General features: G+C 37.0%; 2 protein-coding genes across 2 annotated transcripts; one reads left to right on the top strand and one right to left on the bottom strand.

Annotated features, from left to right (window-relative positions):
* Nucleotides 1-5,169: 5,169 nt before the first annotated feature.
* On the top strand, nt 5,170-17,448 carry c5h10orf71 (chromosome 5 C10orf71 homolog). The gene is made up of 2 exons (XM_067386449.1): nt 5,170-5,632; nt 7,065-17,448. Exon 2 carries the CDS (start codon nt 7,189-7,191, stop codon nt 16,624-16,626), a length of 9,438 nt encoding a protein of 3,145 aa, XP_067242550.1. The 5' UTR covers nt 5,170-5,632; nt 7,065-7,188; the 3' UTR covers nt 16,627-17,448.
* A 4,055-nt stretch (nt 17,449-21,503) lies between these two features.
* Nucleotides 21,504-26,187, bottom strand: drgx (dorsal root ganglia homeobox). The gene is made up of 6 exons (XM_067385325.1): nt 26,128-26,187; nt 25,497-25,597; nt 24,911-25,012; nt 23,096-23,265; nt 22,888-23,000; nt 21,504-21,835 (listed from the first exon to the last, which is right to left on the bottom strand). Exons 1-6 carry the CDS (start codon nt 26,183-26,185, stop codon nt 21,504-21,506), a joined length of 876 nt encoding a protein of 291 aa, XP_067241426.1. The 5' UTR covers nt 26,186-26,187.
* Nucleotides 26,188-26,402: the final 215 nt, after the last annotated feature.

The raw sequence follows: 26,402 nt of genomic DNA, 5'->3' as shown, positions 1-26,402 counted from the left end.
TAGATAGATATATTACAGATAATATATATATATATATATATATATATATATATATATATATATATATATATATATATATATATATATATATATATATATATATATAGCTGATCACAGCTGATACCACATCTGGTTATTTCATACTGGAAATCTGTAGTCAATCTAAGCATACATGTATAGAAGTATCAGTATGATGTGATGGTATTCTAAACAGCCTTAGACAATACAAGTAGTGACACTGCATCTGTAGTTAAAATTAGTATTTTTTCAAGCTCATTTATCAGGTTTTTCTTTGCAAAACACCTGTTTTTTTTATTCTAATTAACCAGTTAATCAGGCCAGCAAAATGCAAGAGAAACTCAATTCATTGTAAAATAATTACAAACCACATTCATTCCTCCTATCAGGACTCTACACTGACTCCATGTGGCTACAACACAGTAGATGCCAGATCATTTCACTCAGTTACGCAAATATGAGATTCACTTTATGATTTTATATATATATATAATAGTTATATATATATATAGAAAATAGTTAACTTTGTTAACAGACACGGATGCCATGGATGACATTTTACATATAAGGCCCCAATTGCACTGAATGTGTATAAACCAGTGTGCGCCAATCAAAAAGGGGTGAACGGTTATCACTCATTTCATGTTACCCTTGTAAGACACAGTAATTCTTACACTTATTCAATTACAGTTTAAGACATCGCCCACCCGCAGATCTGACTCCTGCAGCGAAATCATGCATTTCATATCAGAGTAGATTAAAAGGGCTCATGGAGAGAAGCTCTCAGTCAATCAGTAAGTGGCTTGTTAATGTAATACACAAGTCAGCGGGAGATACGGAATAACACACACAACAACATCTCGGCTAACACAAGAGCGTCGGGTCCGGTCTCTATTATGGACATCTCTGGTATGGTCAGTGCTGTGTACAGTAAGGTACTAGATCGACCTCCACGGATGCCTCCTAAAGTTTTTAATGGTAGTCGAGGATCAGGGGAAATCAAAAAGAGATGCTCTCTCATATCTCTGGTATATGTAGCATCTCGAGGGAGCTCTTGTTAAACTCATTTGGGCCACTCGCAAGGCAACAAAGCAACACAAAGACACCCTTCCATTAAATCACTCGCTCAGTTTGTTTGTTTATTGGCTCTGCCATTAGGGCAAATTATTCTCAGTTAATTGGTTTTATAATTATACCACTGGATATGCAGAGGACCAGCGTTGTGGCACTCTAAAAAAGACCTAGCGTGGAAATGGGACTGTTTAATGTCCTAGATTATTTACATATTATAGCCTGTTGCCGTTCCCCACCAGCTTCCCAGATGCAGTATCAGTAAGCCGTGATGTAAATTTCTGGGAATAAAACTCTTGAATCATGATCTTTGAGTTTTGAAACAAGGCTTATTAGCTGTGAACCATTGAAATACTGTAGTATGCCCAATGGATCAGCATTTAAAAAAAAATCCCATAAAATATGAATTAAATCAAATAAATAGGGCTGTATATAAAAGCGTTTTGTCACTCAGAATTCATCACAATTTAGTTCCTTCTCTTGTAAAAGCATGTAAGGGAAGATCTATTGACATTTTCATTCAAATGACTGTAGGGTTTTAATAAAAAGAGACAGAGCAGGCCACTCAGGAGGGAGTCATTTAGCTCAAGCTCTATTCAGATGGGGGCGGTGGCTGATTAAGTCACAGACCAGCTAATATCCTTGATACAATCAATATCCGAGAACATTACAGGCGCCATAAGAAGGGCTATGCGTTATTTTCTCTCAACGGGATTTTGTAAATGAGCCTGGGAGTAGTGACGTTATTCTAATATTTGATGGCTTAAGTACTTTCAGTGACTGTGATTATCGACTGTGTTAATTATTAGCCTTTGATAGGAAAATAACAGAAGCCACACTACGGAGTTAATATAAAAACAACTGTAATTTCAATTAAGATTCAACAACTCTATCACAATTCATTTTGTTTGTATAATGTGGACTTCATATAATGACAAATTGATTAAACACCGGGATGCCGTTGGTTAGATGTTTATAGGTTTGTTTATAAACAGCCTCGCCAACAAACTCACACCATTGGTTGAGCCAATGTTGCTGTGTTGGGCTACTCCAACAAACAGCGTTTATGTGCTTATACTGACAATCCACATAAAAATGAAATAGGTGTTATTGTTTGTAGATTTTTGTAGTCTAAAATAAAGAGAGAAAGTGTGCAAGCAGTGGTCTAAATATCTAGACAACAACAACTCTGCATTTGCAGCTGTGCAAAAATAAACTAAGAGTGTATTAAAACAACACTGTTATCTGTTACCTGATAAAGCGTTTAGAAATATTTGACAAGCAGAAAGTCTGTAATCACAGTACGATCCCATAAATGTCATGTGGGGTGATTCACAGAGAGAGAGAGTGCTTGGAAGAGACCATTCCAATCTGTTATGGGGTTCAGCACCTACCTGATCCCTCAAGGCCAGACATACATATGTAATATAATCTGAACTTTTACAAGAGTGCAGTATCCCACTGAGCCCCCCTAAATCCTAGTTGCTCACCAACATGGCATAATATGTAGAGGTTTTTACACTGAAATATATATATATTAGGGCTGTTCAACGATAATCGTGATTATCATGTACAAAATAAGAGTCTGTGTTTATGTAATATGTGTGTTTTGTGTATAATTTTTATGTATATATAAATACATACACATACATGTATATTTAAGTAATATATGCATGTATGTATAAGTATATAAATATATTTATATTTTTAGATATTTAAATTATATATAAATGTACATATTTTTATAAAAATATAAGATATTTTTCTTAAATATATACATGTATGTGTGTGTATTTATATATACATAATAATTATACACAAAACAAACACAATATATTACATAAACACAGACTCTTATTCTGTAATCGTTGAACAGCCCTAATAAATAAATATATATATATATATATATATATATATATATATATATATATATATATATATATATATATATATGTGTATATATGTATGTATATATATGTGTATATATATATATATATATATATATATATATATATATATATATATATATATGTATGTATATATATATATATATATATATATATATATATATATATATATATACACACACAACACACACACACATACATGTATAACAGCATTTTGTCTTGTTTTCTAGTAAAATTCTGTAGATAAGATGGGTAGATATTAAGAACTGTTCAGATAGTAAATTTTTACATTTGCTTGTATTAAAGGATTAGTTCACTTTTAAATGAAAATTACCTCATGATTTACTCACCCTCAAGCCATCCTAGGTGTATATGACTTTCTTCTTTCAGACGAATACAATCTGAGTTATATTAATAATCACCCTGATGCTCCCAAGCTTTATTATGGCAGTGAACGGAAACCACCTGTTTGAAGCTCAAAAAAGTGCATCAATCCATGATAAACGTACTCCACACTGCTCTGGGGCTTTAATAAAATCCTTCTTAAGGGAAGCGATGTGTTGTGTAAGAAAAATATCCATATTTAACATGTTATAAAGTAAAATAACTAGCTTTCGGCCAAACTGATGCTACTTATAAAGCGTAACTTACGCAACGTATTACATTTGACGTAGCGTAGTACATTATGGTGTAGCGTAATACCAGTAGTATGTTGCGTAAGTTACGCTTTAGACGTAAGTAGAATCAGTTTGGCTGAAAGCTAGTTATTTTACTTTATAACGTTGTTAAATATGGATATTTTTCTTACACAAATGCATCGCCTTGCTATAGAAGACCTTTATTACCTCCCCAAATCCATGTGGAGTATGTTTATGATGGATGGATACACTTTTTTGAGCTTCAAACAGGTGGTTTCCATGCACTGCCATTATAAAGCTTGGGAGCATCAGGGTGATTATTAATATAAGTCTGAAAGAAGAAAGTAATATACACCTAGGATGGCTTGAGGGTGAATAAATTATGGGATAATTTTCATTTTAAAGTGAACTAATCCTTTAAGCATAAACCACATTGAATTTTGTTTAGATAAAAAAATAAAAAAATAAAAATGAATCATTGGTTAGTTAAACAAAGTCCCGCCCCCAAACTCATGCCACTGGTTGAGCCAATGTTGCTGTTTTGGGCTACTCAAACAATTTATGTGCTTACACTATGAAATTCCACCTACAAATGTCTTATTTGTAGGTTTCTATGCAAAAAAAAAAAAATGATTTTATGTAAATCTTTTAGAATGTTTTTACAAGAAAAAAAGATTGCACTGTAAAATAAAATGCCTTTTTTTATTATCAAAAACAAATCCAAGCAAATATGACTATTTCTCATGCAAAAATATATAAATACTAGGCATTTCCAAATTGTAATGCTGTTACTGTCTCTCATATTCTTGGCTGTTAAACTCATGTTTTTATTGATCATAACATGTCATCTTGTTCAGCTGAGGATATCAGACAGTACTGTAAACTACAGCCGTGAACGGAGAGGAAGTGGTGAGCGAGGGTGCTACAGCTCTGACATGAGCTTAGCAACAGAGATCTAAAGAGGAGAGAGGGCGGCCCTGCTGCTCCATATGTGAGTGTCCATCACCTTTACACACCAGGCCCTCTGCCGCAGCCAAGACTCCTGGGAAAGAGTTCACTGCACCCATGTCCTATTATAGCAGTGCTAGGCTACAAAGTTAAGACTGGCGTGTTACAGCTTGACATCAGGGGAACATTTGAAAATGGACTGATTGAGAGGGGAGGAGCTGGCTCAAAAAATCCCCCTCCTATTGTGACCCCCTTTTATTAAGATAATTGGCAACAGACTGTGCCATTTATACAACATTCTTGGACCTTAATAGCTGACAATTATTGGACTTGTTTTATATTAAGTACAATTAAAAATTGGGATGAAAATACAGGATAGAAAAAGGCTAAATGGACAGTTTTAACTCTTAAAATCCCAAGGAGGGATCAGATATCATCTGTTGACAAGTCTAAGGCACGATTCAGCCAAAAGAAGTGGGTGACACTTGTTAGTGAAGCAACAAGCTATTTTTACACCGTAGGCACATGTTCATCTGGTTAGATACATGCTATCCACCACAACAACTCCACAAGTGGATACATGTTATGCCACAACAAACAGGCTTTTTCTTTCTGTTGGCATTATAAACTCCAATTGTGCTCAAGTGTAATTTTGACTATTAAGGCCTGGCACGGCACAACAGAATTACAGGGCTTGGGTTTTTTTTCTTTCATCTGCTTGACACTTGACACCACATGGTTATTCCAATACGTGTGCTGTCTCAAGCCATCAACCCATGTTTCCAGCTCGAGCGTCTCTGCCTGATGCCACTGCTGTTTCAGCGTGTTTCTGCTTCTGAACCCTCGTTGCTTTAGCCCCGCCGGGGCCCTTACACAAAGTGGCATTTACATCTGCTCTTTGTCAACTTTAAGGAGAACCCAGCAAAAGTATTGAGAGATCTTTTTGCTGCTGTTTGCCACATATAGTATGCTACGGATAAGGAATGGCTTCTTTCTGAAGCACGAGAAATATTTTCTCCACTAAAAAATGAGACCGGATAAGAGCAAAAGGTAAGAAAAAAGCTCACTTGAGTTCAGAATGTTACATGGATATAGTTTATCCGAGCTGTTTTAAAAATATCAAACTGAAAATGTGTTGCTTATTATTATATGGTTTATAGAAATATGTAATTGAACAATATAGTTTATGTGAAATGTGTAATTTGTGGTTATGAGTACCATACTCCAAAAATAAAAACACTATGTTTAAAGCAGTAAAGGATACTGCATTGCTAAACAAATTTGATTCAAGTGATTCAGCATCCAACTTGATATATTGCAATGAAACCATGATACTTTTAAGTGAATTGATTAATTTATTTATCTTTAATAAAATAACCCTAAAATAATAATTAACCTTTTGATAACCATAACTACTATTTATTATTATGTTTGCATACTACTTATAAAAAGCAAAAATGTAACAAAATATTAAAAATGTTGGGGTGCCAGATATAAAATTATTTAGGGTTTGTCATAATTTGTCTATGGTGGTTACAGTGCTGTTTGAAAGTAGCTTCACTAGTGTTTCAACTGCTCTGTGAAAACAAGAATGAGAGTTATGTGGACTATACAAATCAGCTTCAAACAAATACCCTATTTCGCTTCTGTTAAAAACAATAATAAATCAATTATATTATTTTCATCTAAATATTAGACTGAGAACCATTACACTGTTTTTAATCATTCAGACAACACAAACAACACTTCAAAATTATTAAAAAAGTATAATATATGCGTATCTATACTAGACCAATATACTAGATCAACACAAAGCAAAGGGTATTCAAAAGGTATAGTCACTAAAATGTCTTGCATGTTTTAAAGCATCAGGGGAATTTATTTTTGCTCATGTTTAAATGTGTAACCACAATAATATAGGGGGTGTATTTATAGCTGTACCCCAGAATTAACAAAGCATCTAGAAATAATTGTCATTGCATTTGTTGTACCGAATCTTGTTCTGCATAAGAATATTTAAAGAATCCATAGTTAATCTTTATTTTTCAATTGTCACAACTGTAATAAACTTATTTTATGCATTCTATTGTAATAAGTCAAAATGTGTAAAATTAACAGTTCTACTTGCTTCAAAGTATTCAAAAAGTTAAATGATCCAATATTGGAAGTAATGCTTGAACCAAATGCTTAATAATTCTACCAATATTACCATATGAAGGCCACGTGCATGTAAGCAAGAAGGTTTATAAGCGATCTTGTGTAAGAATGGGAAGCAGTTTCCCTCTCTAAATATACTTCATGTGATATGAATGTGCAGTATGCAAGGTGCAGCTCAACAGAACAGTTTGGATATCACTTTATGAAATGTCAGTTGTGCACTAAACATCTGAATCTCTCAGCAACAGCAGTGTGATTTGCGAGAACTTTGTTGAAAACCTCAGTGAACTGCAAGTTTATGACATCTCTGCTACTACTCTTGCAGGAAAGGAAGGCATTTTGATCACCTTTTAGAAGGTGAACTACTTAAATGCAAGACACCCTGCGTCAGCCATCTCCAAGACTGACAGGGACAACTGTGCCCTGTCCATGAGAGTTAAGCGCGTGAAATGAGCTCCCTGGAAAAGCGCCACACAGGCCAGCGGGGAAGCATGCAGGGCCACCACAAATACTCAGATGGCTTCAGTGACACATCCAGCAGCGGCAGCTTTATGGATGACACGGACAGGGAGGTGAGCAACCTCACCGATCGTGCCTTCAGGAGCCTGTGCATTGGAGAGGAGGCCATTTACAATGACTCGGAATTCTCCTCGTCTCCGACCGAACGACATAAGGCTTTTGCAGAGGAAACCCAGCAAAAGACAATCTCCCAGGAGACATTTTCATACAATGTTCAGCAATATGGGGAGGCAGAAGCACAGTCCGAGATGGCCTCAACATTCCAGCATTCCTACACGGATGTCACCCATCAGGAACAGGCTTTTAGGGAGGGAGGCTTGTCTTATATGAACAATGGCTCCAAGGAGGTGACGTGGCAGCAGAACAGGAGCTCATCCAGAGTGTCGTCTCTAATCAAAGCCTTTAGTTCAGGAGAGAGTTACCATGACAGTGGGACATGTGACGTTATTCTGGCAAGGGATAGGTATAGAGACTTTGGCAGTGAATCATGGGACAGATCAGCTCTGCTAAGCATCCAGAGAGAACTCTCAGAGTTCTCAGGATATCATCAGAATTTTAAGTCAGGCCCCTTTCAGTCTTACAGAAACCATTTTTACACATCTGACGTGGCTGCCGCGGTGGCCCAAATGGACACAACAGTCCTGATGAAATCTTCAATAAGAAAGTTCAAGGCATTGAACTCCACAAACTGTTTTTTCCATAGTGAATTCAGTCCTTTCCAGCTATGGGAAGAGTACAACAGGTTCCCCTTCGGAAGTACGAATGTGTCAGGGTTTATGTCAGCTAGCGAATTCCCAAGGTGGTACGATTCTCCCATGTACAAAGAGCTGAAAGACAACAACAGAATTCCGAACTCTCCCTGCGAAAGTCGACACTTCAATCAGAGACAAATTCAGGACGTTGTGGCACCCCAGCGCTCCAGGTCCACGGTCATCCAGAAAGCATTAGCAATTGAGAAGAGGTGTGAATCTGAGATGGCTTCCAACTATCCACCTTGGAAGAAAAACAATAATTTTGTAAGGAACAAACTTCCAGGCAATCGACCCTCCACGGTCTCACCTACTAATGAGAAAACATGTAGGCCGGATTCGAATTTGTTTAGCAATAACAAAGTTACACACGAGGTAGTGGTCGAGAGCACCCTGCCTAGCAGTGTGACGCCATTCAACATCACTCAGCTCCTCACACCGGTTATTCACACAAGACAAGAAACAGAGACGTCTGAGATCCTGCAGTTTGCACACACTCCTTCTGTTTCTGATTATTCCTCTCAGGGTGAAACTGACCCTAAACTTCAGACCGATGTCAAACATCTGCATGACAGCTACAAATCCAAAGCTTCAAGTTTGCTGTTCAACCTTAAAGACAACCGAAAAAGAGTCAAAAGTACATATAGTCCAACTAGATTCAAAGGGCTAGAAATAACAGATCGAAATAAGCAGACCTCAAAGCTGGAGGGCCGTGAATCAAGATTTTCGGATATTCTTGTATCCCAAGAAACGGCTCAGGAGAATTTGACTGGAACGGATGCACAGGCCTCATGTAACCTAATCCGAGAGCCCAGTGCAGCCCCTATCACCCCTAAAGATTATACCGATCGCTTTGGATCATATGATAATTTGACATTAACTTCACCTCAAATTCAGGACGGAGTCGCTAATTACAAATCGTTCTGTGGAAGTTCAGAAGGTCACTCTCACAGCACAGATCGACTGGCTAACGCAGAGCTCTCAACACACAGTCTTTCAGCACAGAATAAAAGCTCTCTGACTTCAGAAGGTCAATTAAAAGACCTAAACGGTACTTTTAGTCCTGCTAGGCCAGAAATAGCAAACGTGTTTCCAAAGGCTTACCCACCGACACATTCTATGCTTGCTCAGACATCAGAGCGATACGGTCAGAGTGATAACATGAGTCAGAATGAACTAAAACAAAGAAAGGATTTTGGACGAAAAACATTTATTGAATATAGCCAAAAGGAGGCCGTTAAAGAAAGATGTCCTTGGGACCATATTGGTTCTGTCAAGGAAACAAATGGCAGATCTGAATCACGGCCATTTAGAGGAGAAATAGCAGCACTGATTGAGATGGACAAACAGAGGAAGGCAACCGCCAAGCAATATTCTGCCGACGACAGTTATTCTGTCCGAAAGGAAACGTACATGCAGAAAGTCAATGAAGACATAAAACTTGGTCGACTTGCAAAGGAGGAAGAGAAAGAGGTCAGAGAACACACAATATCACCCAGGAAAACATCTTACAGTGATAAATCTGTACATGACAAACAATTAAACACATTTTCAAAGCCTGCTGAATCATATGGAATACCAAGAAACAGTCTTCAGAACAAAACATCTCCTCTAAAGGAAGACTATTGTGGTTTACAAAGTTTCAATGTCAAAAATGATCTTTTTAAAGATGTACAAGAGCAAACTGCTTCTTCTAATAGTATGACAAAGCAAAATACATTTGATCAAAGAGCTCAAGCACATTTACAAGACCATAAAAGTCAAAAGAATGAAGGATTGTACTCATATCAGCCATATAAGTATGAACGTAACAAACAGTGGCACATGGCATCAACAAGTGAAGATAAGCACAATAAGGAAAGCATATGGACACAGAAACAATCAGAGATGACGGAACAAACTGCTGCCAGGAGTTATAAAATGTCCAATACATCGTCAAGTTCCCTACACATAAACCACAATGAGTTTTCCACCAACAACGGTGTAACGAATCCTGGTTTGCAGAATAAAGATTCAGACGTACCAATTGACAACTCAGCTCAAAATAATATAACTAAACAAGAAGACAGGTTTAGCATCAATGATATTCTTACCATTAGAGATAATGAGCAAGCAAGGAGACTAAAGGATAATACATTTGTTTTTGCTAAATCAGAACACTCACAAAATCAAATTAAATATGATAGACTTGATAAACCTACCATTTCAGAGCCTGTAAAAGAGCAAGAACAACAAGGCTACAAAGTGCAGGATGTCACAAGTCCATCACCTGGCTATATAAGAAAGGATTTCCACAATATAAATGAAACAAATATTAGCACTGACAGAAAAGACAGAATAATGAGTAAAGATACTGACAAGGTCACAACAAGAGTGTTTTCTTACAAGGAAAGAGGCCAAAGCAAACAAGAAATACTGACGTCGAAATTGAAAGCACATGCTCAAAAGGAAATATCAGCAATTAAAGAAAAAGGACTTGCCAAACAAGGCATTCTTGCAAGAAATGCAACAAAAACAAATGTGACCACCAATAACGATGGTCAAGAAGGTCATTCTGTTAAGAAGGAAATCACAGCAGACAAGTTGAATCACTTGTTTCAAGACATCACTTATTCCAGTGTAACCCAGTACAAAGAACAAATTAAAACACACGATCATCCCAAGAATGGATCACCACCATCAATGGAAAAACAACCTCTTCATTTTGAAGATAATCAGAAAGCAGTCACGGATAAGAAAGGTGAGAATGTAAAATATAAAGCTTTGGCTCTAGAAAGGCAGAATGACAAACATCCAGCTGATGATAAAGAGATGAAGAAAGAAACGTTTACTCTGGACAGAGGTGCAATAGTGGCAGATATAAAAAATAATGTCCAGAAAAATTACCAGCCATCCAGAATCTCAGAAGACAAACAAATAAGTATGTCAAGCTCATCAGAGGATATAAACACTAACAAGGAATCTGCAAAGCAGAGTCATGAAATGTCACCAAGCGAGTTGATGTCAGGTCATTTGACAGCTGCAGTCAAGACAGAAAACTCCACTTCCCAAAATCCACCTGCACTCCATATTGAAAAACAAACAATTCAGTATGATCAGAAAGAAAATCTGTATGGACGTCAGTGTACTTATTCTGAAAAAGCTATGACTAAACCTGCTGATCAAACCAAAAAAGACTTACAAGTTACAAGCACGGAGACTACAAAAACTGACAGCAGTCTGAATAAAAATTCTCTCTTGGGATTAGACGGAAACACACTTGGAGTTGAGGAACCTAATGTACATCATAAAAGTAAGATTACTGCTACAGTGGAGCAGTCTAAAAATGAACCAATCAAAAATAGCTCTGAGATTACAGCTAGTCAACTGACATCCTCATCAAGTGACATGAAGTTTAAAAATGGAATTCCACCTGCTAAACGACTAATGGAACCTGCCAAATCAGAGCTCACCTCAAACCTCCAAACCAATACATTGAGTGCAGATGCAGAAAAGCTTATAAATAGAGCCTACAAACATAATCCTGGGGACAGTTCAGATTCAGAGGCATCATCGGTGGAAAATGTGATCAGAATCAACTCTGTACCAACAAATAATCCGGCCTCACAAAGAACCCAGGAGCCAGAAACACCGAAACCTTTTAATAATGAAGATGGACAAGCATTAATAATCAAAAACAATACAACAAAGAAAAATGACTTAGCTAAGCAACAAAACAATACTTTGCAGGTAAAGGCTTTGGAAACTACCTCTGCAAACCAAATGGTGGAGAGTCAGTCCAAACCAGAAACAAATAAACAATCACTAACACAAATAGCATCAGATAAAGAAAAAGAAAGCTGTCAGCAAAAAGAACTCCATCAAGATGATGAAAATACAAGGACTCTGCCTTCATTTGACAAGAATGAACTCCCTAGAAGCCATCAGAGTACATCAAGAATAAAAAACAGTTCAGAAGCAGTAAATAACAGTCAACATAGAGAGAAAAGAGCAGAAAGTGCAAGCCCAAAACAAAAAGAACAAGGATTTCCCATACCATTAGAATTGTCACATGAGAAAAACAATCACAAGTCCACAAAAGAGTCTCAAGAAGTGAATCCGAGCAATTCCGAACCCAAAGCAGCCAAAGACAAACTAGAGCCAAATGTTTTCTCGCAGCAAAAAGTAATAGTAGACGAGGGTGCAACTCAAAAGAACAATACAGAGCCTATTTCAACACAGAATGTAGAAACCACAACAGATATATCAAACATCACCAATCTTACACCTAGCAAAGAGGAGCCTGTAGAGGAACCCATGATTTACAGTATCTGTGTGTCAAGAAAAACAGAAGAAGCTTCAGATGATGAACCTATGATCTACAGTATATGTGTGTCAAGTAAGTGTCATATTGATGAGCAACAAAATCCAGTAAAACAAGATGAGAGTTCTGTTGAAACTGAGAGATGTGTGAAGGATGAAAGCTTTAGTATTAAAAATGACAAAGCAGAAAATGAGCATGATGACGTTCACAGACAGACTGAAATGTCTTCAAACACTGAAGAAAAAGAAGACAAGATTGAAAAATGTGAACCGCCTGCAACCACAGATAAGTCAAGTGTCATAGGAAGAGTCAGTACATCATATGAGGACCTCTTAGTTAAATATGGGCTTCCAGCCAGAGATCACGCTCATCTCACATCAAATCATATGCAGGATGAGAGAGAAAGAAAAGAAATGGAGGAGACTGAAACTCACCTCTCATACAAACCAATAAAAAATGGAATCAACGAAACTCAGGCATCCAAAGAGAAAAGCTTAGATAACACACAAACACATCCAGATGACATGAGACAAGCACCCATTCAGCAAGCATCTGTTAAAAGTCAACCTTTAAAAGAGAATGAGAGCAAAATCAAGCAAGTGCAACATTATGATATCCCTTGTTCCAACAACATGGCTAAAGAGCAACAGAGTACAGAAAACGATACACCAAAGCTTGCTCATTCTACAAAAGATGCCACCCTAATACCAAAAGATAAAGAAAATGTTGAACAACTAGATCGAGAAACTCATAATATTGACCCATCAAGGTACAGTAGGAGAAATGATATTCAGTCAAAGGAAAAGAAAGTTGAAGAGCAAGTGAGAAACACTGAGGAAACACAAAGTCTGAGGATGATAGGAAACATTATTGATGATGTATTTAATTCTAGAAAGTCTCCAAAGAAAACTGAAAATGTATCCCTGACCGCTCAACAACCTGCAATAATGAGTGAATCAACAAGAGAAACAAAGGCTGAAGTTGTAAAGGCACCCATTTCTAATGCATCCATGGCAAAGGATACAGTCAACAAAAAACTTGCTGAAAGTACAGTTCCCGGATGGACAATGCCTAAAAACAAGCCTCAAATGGAGGAGAGTGAAGACAAAATGTTTAATCATACTAATACATTTATGCCGCAAAAGGAAATAAACGGAAGAGAAACATTCAACTTAAAAGTTCAGAAAACTACACATGAGAAAAAAAAAGAGGATTCTATAATAGCTATGAAACAAGAGTCTGTCTCAAACAAAGATGCCCAAACTTTGCAAAAGAATGGAAAGGGGGATTTGGGGGAGAAGAAGGCACAAGAGAAGTTACAAGTTGAATTTAACATGGGTAATGAAATTACAAACAGGATGAAGATGGTTTCCAAAGATGGCGCTGCCACAGATGTTAATAATTATAAGGATAAAGTTAGTAGTATTGGTGAGGATGTGTGTACTGTTGTAAAACAAGACCAGGCCTCTTCTGAAGTCCCAAAAAATCACTTGGAGAGCATAAAAGTGTCTGCAGAGGAAGTATCATCAAACAAAGAATTTATGGCAGGCCACAAAAACCAACATGAAGTGATAAAGAGGGAAAATCTGAAAGGAACGAAAGGAGCTGTGGTGACTGACCATGTATGTGAAAAAGACTTTACAGAGCAAAAGAAGTTACCAGTGAAGACCCTTACAGCCCAAAATGAACCAAAAACTGTGGATAAAATGAAAGGGACTAGTGAAACGTCACCCAAACATACACATGATGTTGTAAAAGAAATCATACCACCTAAGAAAAATGGTCCAAGTGAATCAGAAAAGACCAAAATTAATCCAAGGCAAGGAGCAGTTCATAAACAAGAGATAGATGTCTATGATAATAAGCAACCTACACTGAACAGTGACAAAAGAAAGAAAGAAGACCCTGTATTAAGTCTGAGTGGACAAAATGATGGTGATTTGGAAGTTAATGAAAACAGAAGCAGTCTTAGAGGAAAGAAAGAAAGAAATGTTGAAACTACGGAGACAAAACAGGCTGAATGGACTAATACAAACCAGTATCAGCCAGGGAGAAGTTTTGTCCCCGAAACAAAAGGAAGCGCAAGTTATGAACAAGAGAATTCTCAGTTAAGTCAACAGAACACAAGTAAAGAAGGTATATTATCCAAATCAGAGGCTACACAAAAGAACAAGAAGGGGACTAGACCAGAAATATCAGCTATCGCAGACTATGCTAGATTGAAAGTCATCTCTGCTGAAGATGATACAAAAGATCTTGATATATTCCCCAAACTCGACTACTACAACAGTTATGATCAGTCAGTTTTAAGAATTCATCAAGATTCACATGTAAATGTGTCAGATACAGGCGGAGAGTCTAAGAGAGAGATTATTTCAAGTGAGAAAGGTAAAGATCTCAAGCGAACACCTTCGCAATTGAAAAAACAAACAGATAAAGAGACCTTATCTCAAAAACACAATCACTTGAATCCCAGCATGAGTACAGCTCAACCAAAACCTGTATCACTGGCATCTTCAGGTTCACAAGATGGAGCCGCATCAATGGGCACCCAACCGAGGGCTCTAATAAATCATAAGGAATTAAACACTAAACCAGCTTTAATGGAGCATCCAAATAGAGGAGAAAGGAATAAATTGTATCAACCCAAGAATCCCCAAGGTGCAAATACTGTACCATTGCAAGCCGAAAATACAATAAGCAGATCAAGACAACTGACTCATGACAAAACAACTGAAAAGGGCAATATTTCTCATTCTGGAAGACAAGAATCCCTTGCAAACGTGCCTTCATCTAGCACTGTACAACTGGCAGACAACCAAATAAATATGGCATCACCTGGAGAAGAAATGGAAGAACTACAATATTACACAGTGAATGCTCTTGACACTGAACTAAAACCAAAGGAAACAAGTGAACCACCTCCTCCAAGTCTCAGAATGTCTCAAAACAAAGACTCAGTTAAAAAATCAGAAGAAGAGAAAAAGGAAGATAGCTTGTTTTTGCAGAGTCTAACAGACTATGGTAAAGTTCAAGCGACAGGACCGCGATCCAACTCTTCTTCCCCAGCAATGGGGAAACCCATCATGTTCAAAGTGAAGGATAATACCATGAGAACGTCTTCTGTGACCAAAACCGTCAAGCCACGCTTTCACAGGTCATTCTCCGATGAATTTAGGATTGGCTCACCAAAGGAACACTTGAGCGGTTCAGAGAAAGAAGATGAAATTCACCCCAAACAGTCTGCTAACCCTCCAGTCTTACATGAACCAGCTATTGCTGTACATCAGCCACATAAAGTAAAAGAGATGCTCCACAACAACTTGTCCTCAGCAGAATATACGACAAAACAATCAAAGAGCTTTCAGAGAAGAAGCCAACTTTTTGATGAAGAAGAAACTCATTCTGTAACTAGCACAATGTCAGAGGATATGGCGAACTGTGCAGCGAGCTTCACAGATGTGGCTGATATAAGTTTGGCCTTCATGCCCAAGAATGAAACCTACAGAAACACCTACCAAAGACCTGCATCTGCCTGCTATGAAAGACCAGAGTCAGCCTGCTATGAAAGGCCAGAATCAGCCTGTAGTGATATGAGGCCAATGGGTAAACCTCCAACGGTGCCCCCCAAATCTGAAAAAGCTCTTCGACGAGCACAAAGACTTGCAACGAGGCGTATGAAAAAAGCAGAGACCCCCAAGGTGCCGCCTGAAAACCAAGACCAGCTAGAGTCCGAATCAAACAGAGATCTCACCGGCATGCCCTCTTCACCTTCGGAAATACTGTCAACACATCTAGCGGTGCAAGCCACACCTCCTCTTTCACAGTATGACATCCAGCCAAATTACACTCAACCAACACACAGTATAGTTGCCCAGCCTCTCCCCATGACACAGAGAAAGCTTTTGCAAGACCCAAACTCAGGGCAGTACTTTATGGTGGACGTACCATTAACGATTAAGACAAAGACATTTTATGACCCAGAAACTGGTAAATACGTACAGTTGAATGTCCGTCAGAGGTCTCAGGGTGCTCTAACGCAGCCAGCATCGGTGGAGATGTTAAACACTCCCTACATGCTTTATCGTGGGTTTCTGCCAATGGCTGCGTCTTCATTACCACCCTTGAGGTCATCGTCCGAAATGTCAACACCGGCTGCGTTAACAGACGAACAGGATATGACTGAGGCAGGTAGTGAACTGTGGAGACAGAATGTTTATCCGCAAAATGCGGAAAACAGCATTAACACCAATCAAAGACACACAGATATTATAACTATGAGTGAATTAGAGGACTTTGCAATGGAGAGCACATGACGAGTAAATACTGTTTGTACACAAATCTAAAGTTACACACTGTATATCTAAGCTATTTAACTGTGACTTTAAATAAGTTAAATGAGTTCTTAAAACTGTTTTTGATTTGTATTTAAGGATTGCTGTTGTGTTTTGTAGCTGAGGTAACCATAATCAGGGAGGGCTGGGGCTCTTTATTGTCAGAAAAAGTCAAGGGAAGAACTGTGAAGCATTCCAATTATGTTAAGTTGAAAATAATTTTGCAGTGTACTTGTTTATAATACAACAAAGACCATGCCCACAGAGCACACAGTACATTCAAGGGAAGTACATTTCTAAAGTGACTTTAGCATTTTAGTGCTAAATGCTACAGCCTCATCCTCAGACCCAGACAGAATCTCCACTGATCATTTTGTCAAAATAAAATTCAAGCTGTTTTTTTTTATCAGATTTTCCAAATGGCCCACAATATGCATGAAAACTGTACACTATGAAAGTTTTTCAGTTTAAAAATCAGTACTTGTGCCATAAAGTGCCAACTTTTGTCTTGATGTGCTTTAGCAGATTGCATATTAAAAAGGGGAGGTCTATCTTTACCTTGTCATGGTTGATGATGTATGACTATGAAATGATTGCCTTATAAACAACTACTTGCAATGTACTATTTTTACAGTCTTTCAAAAGCTCATTACATCATCATTAAAGAAAGATTTGAAATCAAAATATGTTGGCTAGCTGCTGTTTTCTCACACAGAACCCATTAAAAAGTAAATTCATTAAAAAATACAGGTATTATCTGATGTAACAAACTCAAGAATGAGCTTCATTGCTTTCTTTACCTCATTGCTGTGGTTCTACAGACTAATACATTTGTGGGTTTGAGTGATTTCAGTATCTGCACAATAGACCACTCTAGTGGACATAGGGTGCATTGCACTTTGTATGTACAAACTATATAGTAAATCAATTATAGATTACAAAATATCTCTAAACATATCTATTTGTCTTCTACTTCTTAAGAAATCTGGCTGATAATTATTTTAAAAGTACTCTTTTCTTTTATGTTCTGTGAAACTATACTGCAGTAATTCCAGTGGGCATAATAAATATTCACCACCATGTAAGAAAATCCTTGAGCGTCATCAGATCCATTAACAATATTTCTGTCTATCTTTCTCAGACGTATTGATCTCTTTTTTACATAAGTGCAGGCAGCTGTGATAACTGCACAAATGTTGACCATATCTTGACCTATGCAGGAGGCCCATATCTCAAAACAACTGGAGCACCAGAGTTTGGATATGACTTCACTACAATGTATCATTAATGCAACAAAAGAACTCATTAACTTCATTCAAACAGAATTTGAAACAAATGATTTGTGTCATTATTTAGTTTAGTTTAGGGTTTTTTAGGCTTGCTTGGCCTCTCTCCAGTTAATTTGATGTAACAATGCTTCTCATAATAGAATGAATTACTGCACTGAATAATCAATAATCCACGTGCAATGAATGTTACGAACAATCTTCTAAAAATATTACTACAATAACTCTAAATTACTTAAAAACCATCACAGGCCATTTGTTTTTCTGTTTGCTTGCTGTGCGAGAATTCATTTTGGAAAAGAGAAAAGATTAACAACAGCAACAGTGTCTAAATTGATTTTTCCCCTGAGTTGGGTTTTCTCAAAGTGGAGACATCTTTATCAGCCGATGCAATGTGCACTTGCAATAGTATTTCTATTGGCTGAGAGAAGCATGCAGAGGATGACAGGTCATATATGTGCAGCAAACATGTTTTAGGTTTAGATACAAGAAAACTGTGATCGCTATGACCAACATCTTGCCTGCTTTTCACGAGTTCACATTTTCATATAATCATTGCAAGGTTTGTTATTCATGATGGAGATTAAAAACTATTTCTAAATTTTCCATGGACTACTTAACTAATAAAAATAAATAACATTTAATGAGTTTAATAGATTTAATATGACATAATTTGCAATTCAATCGACAGGATTAGATGAACACACTCCTCTACTTCTTCCACAAATGCCCAAATGTAATATAAAAATAATTAATTGCTCAACTGACCACTACAAAATATCAAGAGTTGAAGATTCATGTCATTTAAAATGTACAATCTTTCTCTTCCAGGAAAATAGAGTAGAAATATTAATGACTCATCCTGAACGTGCAATCAAAATCTATCTAGAATGAGCATGACCCACCCCTAATACCACCTAGCTTACTTCTGAAGAAGAGCAATAACGAGTGGCTATGTTCATGGCAGTAATGTAAACAAATGGCTTCTGGATATTAAAAAATAGGGCCAAGCTCTTCAACATAGAATACAATAGGAAATATATCAACACCGCTAAGAAAGTCTGAACTCGTCAAGTAAATTTCTGTATGTAGGTAAAAAGACTGAACGATTTTCAGAGCATTTTAAAAGAGTGAGATTACATATTAGCATACATAGGCCTATTACTAAATCTTAAATACATTTAGACTCAATAATTTAGGTAAATATTTACGTAAAATATTAAGTCTAAATGTAGTCATTAAAACTAACATGCAGATTGGTAAATACTTGTCCGTCAGCCCTCAAGTCATGCTGCATGATGGGAGAAATGTCGACAGTGATCGATCTAGAGGGCGCTGTGAAGACAGAATTCAGCAGCACTTTATATCTACCTGTTTGAGACCTATTGCATAGGCCAGTGTTGTGCGCTGGACAAGGTAAACGTTTTGTTTGAGGGACTAAGAAAAATTCGTTAAAAAAAAAGCAAAATATACAGTGTGTAAATTACTAGAAACGATCATAACGTAAGACTTTACAGGTGTCACGTGATCTTAGCCATTTTGTTCGCCACATTGCGTAGGCCTAACCAAAATACTGTTTGGCTTAACTAAATATTTAGATTTAGTATTTAAATGTAGACTTATTGTGATATGTAATCTTTATTTAATCATATGTGCTATGTAAATTTGATCTATTGTAGATGTACCTTAGCCTATAAATCTATTAACCTATTAAAATGAAATAGTTAAAATGGCACAACCAATTTTAACTTTTGTTTGATCTAAGTATGGAGAACATGTATTATTTTCAGTATTTTTTGTTGTATATTCAGTAAATTCTCCCATTTTTGTATTATGAGCTATGATATGATTATCACTTAAAGGGATAGTTCATCCAAAAATGAAAATTCTGTCATAATTTACTCACCCTCAAGTTTTTCCAAACCTATACGCATTTCTTTCTTCTGCTGAACACGAAAGAAGATATTTTGAATTTTCCGAATTTTTGGGTGAGCTATCCCTTTAATGTCAAGTTAAATTAATTTAGCATATTATATGGAAATGCTGTCATCCTAGCTAATTAATAATATTGTGGCTTGTTCATACTTAACCTTATTTGTATACATTAAAATATTCTCATTTTCAGTTATTGTCAAACATTTTGAGCAAAGCATATAGGCTATATTATTGACACCAAAAACACAAATGCCAAGCTGCAGTTTCATCAGGCAAGACTTTTGACATTATCTGGCTCTGCTTTGTCACCAGGGTGTCACATCATGAATAATTAAATCACTACTTTGTGATAATACATAATTCAACATCAATTATTAATGCTAATGTGTGTGCAGTTTACTCAATTGTGTTATTGACTATCAAAGTAATTTCCTGAAAATCCTCAAGGACAAGAATTTAATCAGTCCAGCTCCTTTTTAAAGGTACCACTATTAAGTGTTCTTAATCTAAGTAGCTTTTTTTTCAATATCACTGCTATATGTTTCATTGAAAACAGGTACTCACATTTCCTTTTACTACCAATTTGATGATTCATATGCTCCTAAATGACTATTCCTCATTTACTATCATATAATTGCACTGATGTTCTAAAACAGAGAGGTTTTGTTTGTTTTTTTGCATTTTGCAGCATGACTAAGCCTCTTAAAAACGTAATGACAACTGAGCCTTGTAGTATGTCCAATGCATAATGTCATAATTAGCACCTATCACATCATTGTCATCATGGGACGCATGTAAAATAGCTATGTGATATGAGAAAGTCATGATGTACTTTAAGGTAAATAAATAATAAGACCAACCGTTGCTTCCATTTTCGCAGCCCTACCGCTTGAGAACTAATTAATAATTGATCATAGCCAGATGGTGAGCAATATGCAACAGGAGATGTACATGATTGCCTACATGTTTAATTGTTTTACAGAACATGTCAAAGCAGGACCAGTGTGTGGACTCTTGCAGTCTATCACGGACGTACAGATGTGATGACAAGAGAGGTGTCAGTTGTCATCACATCAGCATGAATAAGAGTTACCCGGATCATATCATAAAACATGACAAACCACTTAATATACAGTTCTGTCCTTGATATTATCTTACATATATTATTTCACATTAGTACATTTACATTTCAGCATGGCATATATCTTGACACAATGCAGAATGTCTGTCATCACCTGACTTTACAATACACAAGTCAAACATCAAAGTGGATTGTGAAAATGTTCACATTGACAACCAGGGAGTTTTCTTTTGTCACACAGCATGTTCAAAAGTCATTCCGCCACGCAAATTGCAGCGCCAGGTGCCCACGTAGACCCAAACAGAGCAAACCAATGTCAAGAATCATGTGTAAAAGTGAACGAGGAGAGAAAAAATTACAATTGAATATTTAGTTTGACATATACATACACACAAAATACACAATAAGGGATTGCACTTAACACCGTCCTGTCCAGGGTATGTCAGTGCTCTCAAAAAAGAGGCAGCAGGCATTCAATGTTTGATTATAAATCCTTCATCCAAAATGTGTCCTCCAATTAGGGAAAAAAAACAAAAACAACAACAACCATGATTCCTTCATTTCTTATCCGGACCCTCCTTTTGGCAGTGCAGATGCTTGTCTGGAGTTCTCCGTAGTGATGTGATCTTAGAGGTACCGGAGTTAGGACTGGAATCGCTTCCTCCTGCAGAAACAGTGCTTTGTCCCAGACCGACCCCTGGACCTGCTCCGGGCCCGGTTGTTGACCCTGCTCCCAGCAGGTTAGCTGACTGAAGAACGGCCTCCGAATGTTCTCTGGCTTTCATCCGCAGGGCTGCGACACTGGCTGTCCGGTTACTCTGGCACCCATATGGTGGCAGGAAGGAGAGGCCCATTGGGTCAGGCACACAGCAGGAACACAATGGACTTCCTAATGAGGTAGACCGGAATAGTGTGTCATAATGGAGCAGTTAATGTCCTTTATCATTATAAATATGTTTTATTTCACACTGCGCAGTATATAAATAACAATATAATGTGAAAACACAGATGGTAGATTGCAGTTCTGACTAAATCTATCTATCTAGGCCTATCTCTATCTATCTATCTATCTATCTATCTATCTATCTATCTATCTATCTATCTATCTATCTATCTATATTTGGAGTCAACAACATAATAACTATGTTGCATTTTCACCCACATCAGTTGCAGTAACAAAAAGGTAATAAAAATAATGGAGTGTCTATTTACACTAAGTGCAAATAGCGTCCCTTGTTGGCAAACACTATTTACACTAGCTCCGCCCACCAATGTCTGGTTGTGACACTCAATTTTTAAAAAAGACGCACAGTATTCAATGTCTTCAGTGGTGCAGCAGTAGCAAGTAAAGCTCACAGACCTGGCTTTTAATGCGATCAACGTGGGTTTGAATCCTCCTTTTGCCGAGCTCACATTTATTTTCAATAAAAATGAAAATAACGAACTAAGGGGAGGAAATAAACTTTGAACGAGTGTTTGATAATATTAAAAGTGTTTATTGGGTAGGGTTAGGGGAAGGTGCAGGGAGGGTTTTTATTATCCCAATAAGGCAGCATCCATTTAATAATTTAAAAAATATAATCATTTGCACTCTATGATATTATTGCATCCTGTTAATGTACAAAAATACTGAGGTGCAATTAGTATCTGCCAATATAAAGTATAGATAGCATCTAATTAATATTTGCTCTTATTGCAAAGAAGCAATACTTTTACATGGTCTAAATAGAATCTATCGCTATTTTCACCTAGTGTAAACAAGAAAATGCTGCTATTGTCACTTATTTTTTGTCGCTATTTTTACTTAGTGTAAATAGCATCTACAGCTATTTGCATCTATCGCTAAGAAAATATGCTATTTGCACTTAGTGTAAATAGCACCTAAAAATAAAACATTTGTGCATGTATTCATGATGGCATCCAGTAGATTCTGGATCTTACCTTTTAAAGTTGCCACTTGTGACAAGGCTTGTGCATAAGTGGCTGTGTTCAGCAGAGTCCCAGGCAGACAAGATGGGAAAAAAGGTCCACCTGAACCCACCATTCTGTTAATACTGTGCATAAAGGAAAGAATTTGGCATTACATCTCTTTTGTAAAGCAAACAAATATTGAATGTAAACATTGCATTGGATTAGACGATCTACACACTTCTGCTGTAATTCCATTGGTTCTTTCTTATTTCTACCATGGTCAACAGGAGACTGGTTGAGGTTTCTTGCAGGAGGGGCACCTTCACTCATTTGTTCTTTGCCTCCTTCCTGGTCCGAAGTTCCTCTCTCCGTTTTTCTCCACTTTGCTCTTCGGTTTTGAAACCACACCTACAGAGAAAGCAAAGGATAAAAAAAAAAAACACAATGACTAAAATGTTTTGCTTTTTTTCTCTGTCATCATTTTTACTCTCTCTTTCATGTAATTTCAAACCTTCTGTGGAAAAGGAGATGTTAGGCATCTTCTTTTGTGTTCCACAGAAGAAAAAAAGTACACACAGCATGAGGATGGATAAATAATGACAACATTTTTATTTTGGGGTGAGCTATCCCTTTAATCGCCTCACTTGAAACACAATCATATTATACATTTTACAATTATTATTTGCACACAATGCATGCACATTTCTGAAATGTGCTGCAGAATCTAACAAGCCAGTGACTTATGTCAAACTTCACGAACACAACTGCTGAGCATATGCAGCGAAGTTCTTGTATGTTAATTGAATGAAGGTCATTGCCTATAACAACATTTAATTGAGCAATTTTTCATTATCATTTTTTAATGACTTCCTACTGACAGTCTCCCTGCTTCTGAGAGAGAACCATGATGAAGTCGTTTATTTCTCTATTTAGTGATTGTTTGACAACATCAGATTCGATTAAGTCTGTGCTCTCTAACGCATTAATCATATTTGAATGGGAAAGGTTGCATAATGCAGTCATATCTCCACGGCCTGGCCAGCATTGTGCAAAGGTACAATGATGCGAACAAACAAAACGCCACACACATATAGCCGCTCTCTCCACATAATATGACACAACAGTTTACTGGCAGGACAACAATATTCACAATGTAATTGTGGCAACATTATCTCACCCTTGCACCTTCCAGCTAGAAGTCATGATCCCCCAGCACTGAATGCTCTATAATTGCACCATTAATCTCAATTTGCAGTTTGTTCTTAATGCAGCACAAGCCAATTGACACTTTAAAAACGGTGGGCGCCCCTCTATACTACAACAAAACAGAAAATTTATTTCCTAATAATAATGTAAGTTTAATATCCCTGCATGCTGCGACCGATTCATGTTCAGATTTAATAATAGGAATCGGGTAATCCGATTAGAGAGAAATAATTTGTTTACAATCCCTAATTTACAGCAGCGAATTCCATTATCGCGTCGCAGTCATTGGTTTTAAGCGATAGTAAGATGACCCTGGGGAACAAAAGGGAAACTATTATATTTCCTACAATTAGATCTGAGCTCAGAAGGAAACCCAAAAGCAAATCTGGAATGCAGGAAATTACATACAGACACATTGAATGCAATTACATGTGGCCAACTTGATATTGCCGCGGATGTTTTGCAAGGCCGCAGAATATGAAATCGGAGGTTTCAGGTGCACGAGCTGTTTATAACCCAGAAACAGCGTTTTCGGGACGTTTGTCTTCTTCAGAACGCATTGCACCCTCTCTCCATTTGCTGAAACGCGGAAATGGCAGTGCGTCTAAGCAATTTTTATACCTTAGAGACGAGGGCAAATTAGTGTAGAACATTACCACTAGTTAATTATGAATGACCGATTAATCAACCTAATCTAATATTCCACATTATGTTGATGTTATTAAAGCGCATCACGGAAATGACAGAGTGGCTTCATTTAGGCTACTTTCTTTGGCCAAACGTGCTCTGCGCGCGCTTCACGTGATGTATTCGTTATATCTCTGGGCGGTTGTGGAAAGTGTCTCACCTGAACACGAGCCTCTGTTAAGTTGATTTTCATAGCCAGCTCTTCTCTCGTAAACACGTCTGGATAGTGGGTCTGAGCAAAAACCGCCTCCAAAGCCTCCAACTGTGAAACATATATTTCTTGAATGTATGCTTTAGAATTCAGAAAGAAATATCTGCTTTTCTTTGCGTTCGCTGAGAATGCTTTTCAGGGCACTGTCAAGCTCACTAAAACTGGATTGCCTTAAAGTCAAATTAAAGTGTACCAAAGTGGATAAAACTTTGCATTTTACTGATTCAAATGAGAGGAATTATTGAGACATTTTAAATGGATAAAAACAAAGTTGTTGTTCAAATTAAAACATTTTACAGTGTAGGCCTATATGCTTTTCTTCTTACATTTTTTTCCAATGTCGTGGAACCCATTAATGATAAACAGAAATAAGAAAATGCTCTTCTTTTTTGCTTTAGTATTTAAAAATACTAAACATTTGTCATATTAATGTATGAATGAATGCCTAGTAAAAAAAAACACAATACTTTATAAAACAACATTATAATGCAAATAAGAATCAGAACTGGATCGGGAAATTTTGCTCCTCACTAACCTGTTGTAAAGTGAAGGTTGTCCTGTTTCTGCGTTGTTTTCTGCGCAGAAAACCGTCATCAAAGTCTCCAGAGGCGTGATTCCCAAACCCATTTGTGTTCACTATTAAAAACAGTTACGCGACACTTTGAAAATACAATATTTAGGATAAAAATATACATTTTCTAAAACAGCCCTAAATGTGAAGGGAGATATGATTCCCCTCAGTTGGCTCTCACTTTATCGTGCTCGACTAGGCTAATTCACAAGGAACAGTTGATTTATTGTAATCTGCTAGACCTGAATGATCACTTTACACAATGAGAAACCATGACCAACAAAATGCCAGTTGAAAGGCATGACATCTAGCATCTGTTCTCAGACAGACTGCAACAAAAAGTCTCAGCTGGGCGGCTGTCAAGCTCTCGATCACGTTACCATGTGGCAAAACATTAAACACCATAATAAAGCTATAAAACATACACAAACAGGGGTGATTATTAAGTAGATATAAAAGCATAATATGAAGATATAAATTACAGACGACGAAAAAGAATATTTTTATTTCTGTTTTTAATAGAATAGGCCAATATATAAGATTACTTTTAGTTAAAACAATTCTTAAGCATAGAAATGAAGCATAACCTACTTACATGTATTGGTCCTGCAGCACTCTCCTTCTAACTGTGGAGGACAGTGAAAGTAAAACATGTTTCCCGGTGCTTTGCGAGTGGAGAGAATATTTCACTCTGCAAAGAAAAAAATGGCCACACGTCAACAGTGATGTTCTCCAACTATTACTGCAATCATCTGCGTCTTTTTAAAATAACTTTAAACAATACTTCTACTTCTCTGCAACCGATTTGAAGTACATAAAGTAAAAAAAAAAAAACATCTGTACCAATAGATGGTCTTTATGCGATCGCGA

Source organism: Chanodichthys erythropterus, chromosome 5 (genome assembly GCF_024489055.1).
Source record: "Chanodichthys erythropterus isolate Z2021 chromosome 5, ASM2448905v1, whole genome shotgun sequence".
In the NCBI taxonomy this organism is placed as follows: domain Eukaryota; kingdom Metazoa; phylum Chordata; class Actinopteri; order Cypriniformes; family Xenocyprididae; genus Chanodichthys; species Chanodichthys erythropterus.
Note: the sequence above shows the minus strand (reverse complement) of the source record. Positions and strands in the feature narration are given on the sequence as shown.

Excerpts from the sequence above, each read along its gene's own strand:
- c5h10orf71 (XM_067386449.1), top strand. The coding sequence starts at position 7,189 with ATGAGCTCCCTGGAAAAGCGCCACACAGGCCAGCGGGGAAGCATGCAG.
- drgx (XM_067385325.1), bottom strand. The coding sequence starts at position 26,185 with ATGTTTTACTTTCACTGTCCTCCACAGTTAGAAGGAGAGTGCTGCAGG. Across the intron at positions 23,266-24,910 it reads TAACAGAGGCTCGTGTTCAG|GTGTGGTTTCAAAACCGAAG; the intron begins GTGAGACACTTT and ends CTTTCTCTGTAG. Across the intron at positions 23,001-23,095 it reads CCAATGGAATTACAGCAGAA|TATTAACAGAATGGTGGGTT; the intron begins GTGTGTAGATCG and ends CTTTATGCACAG.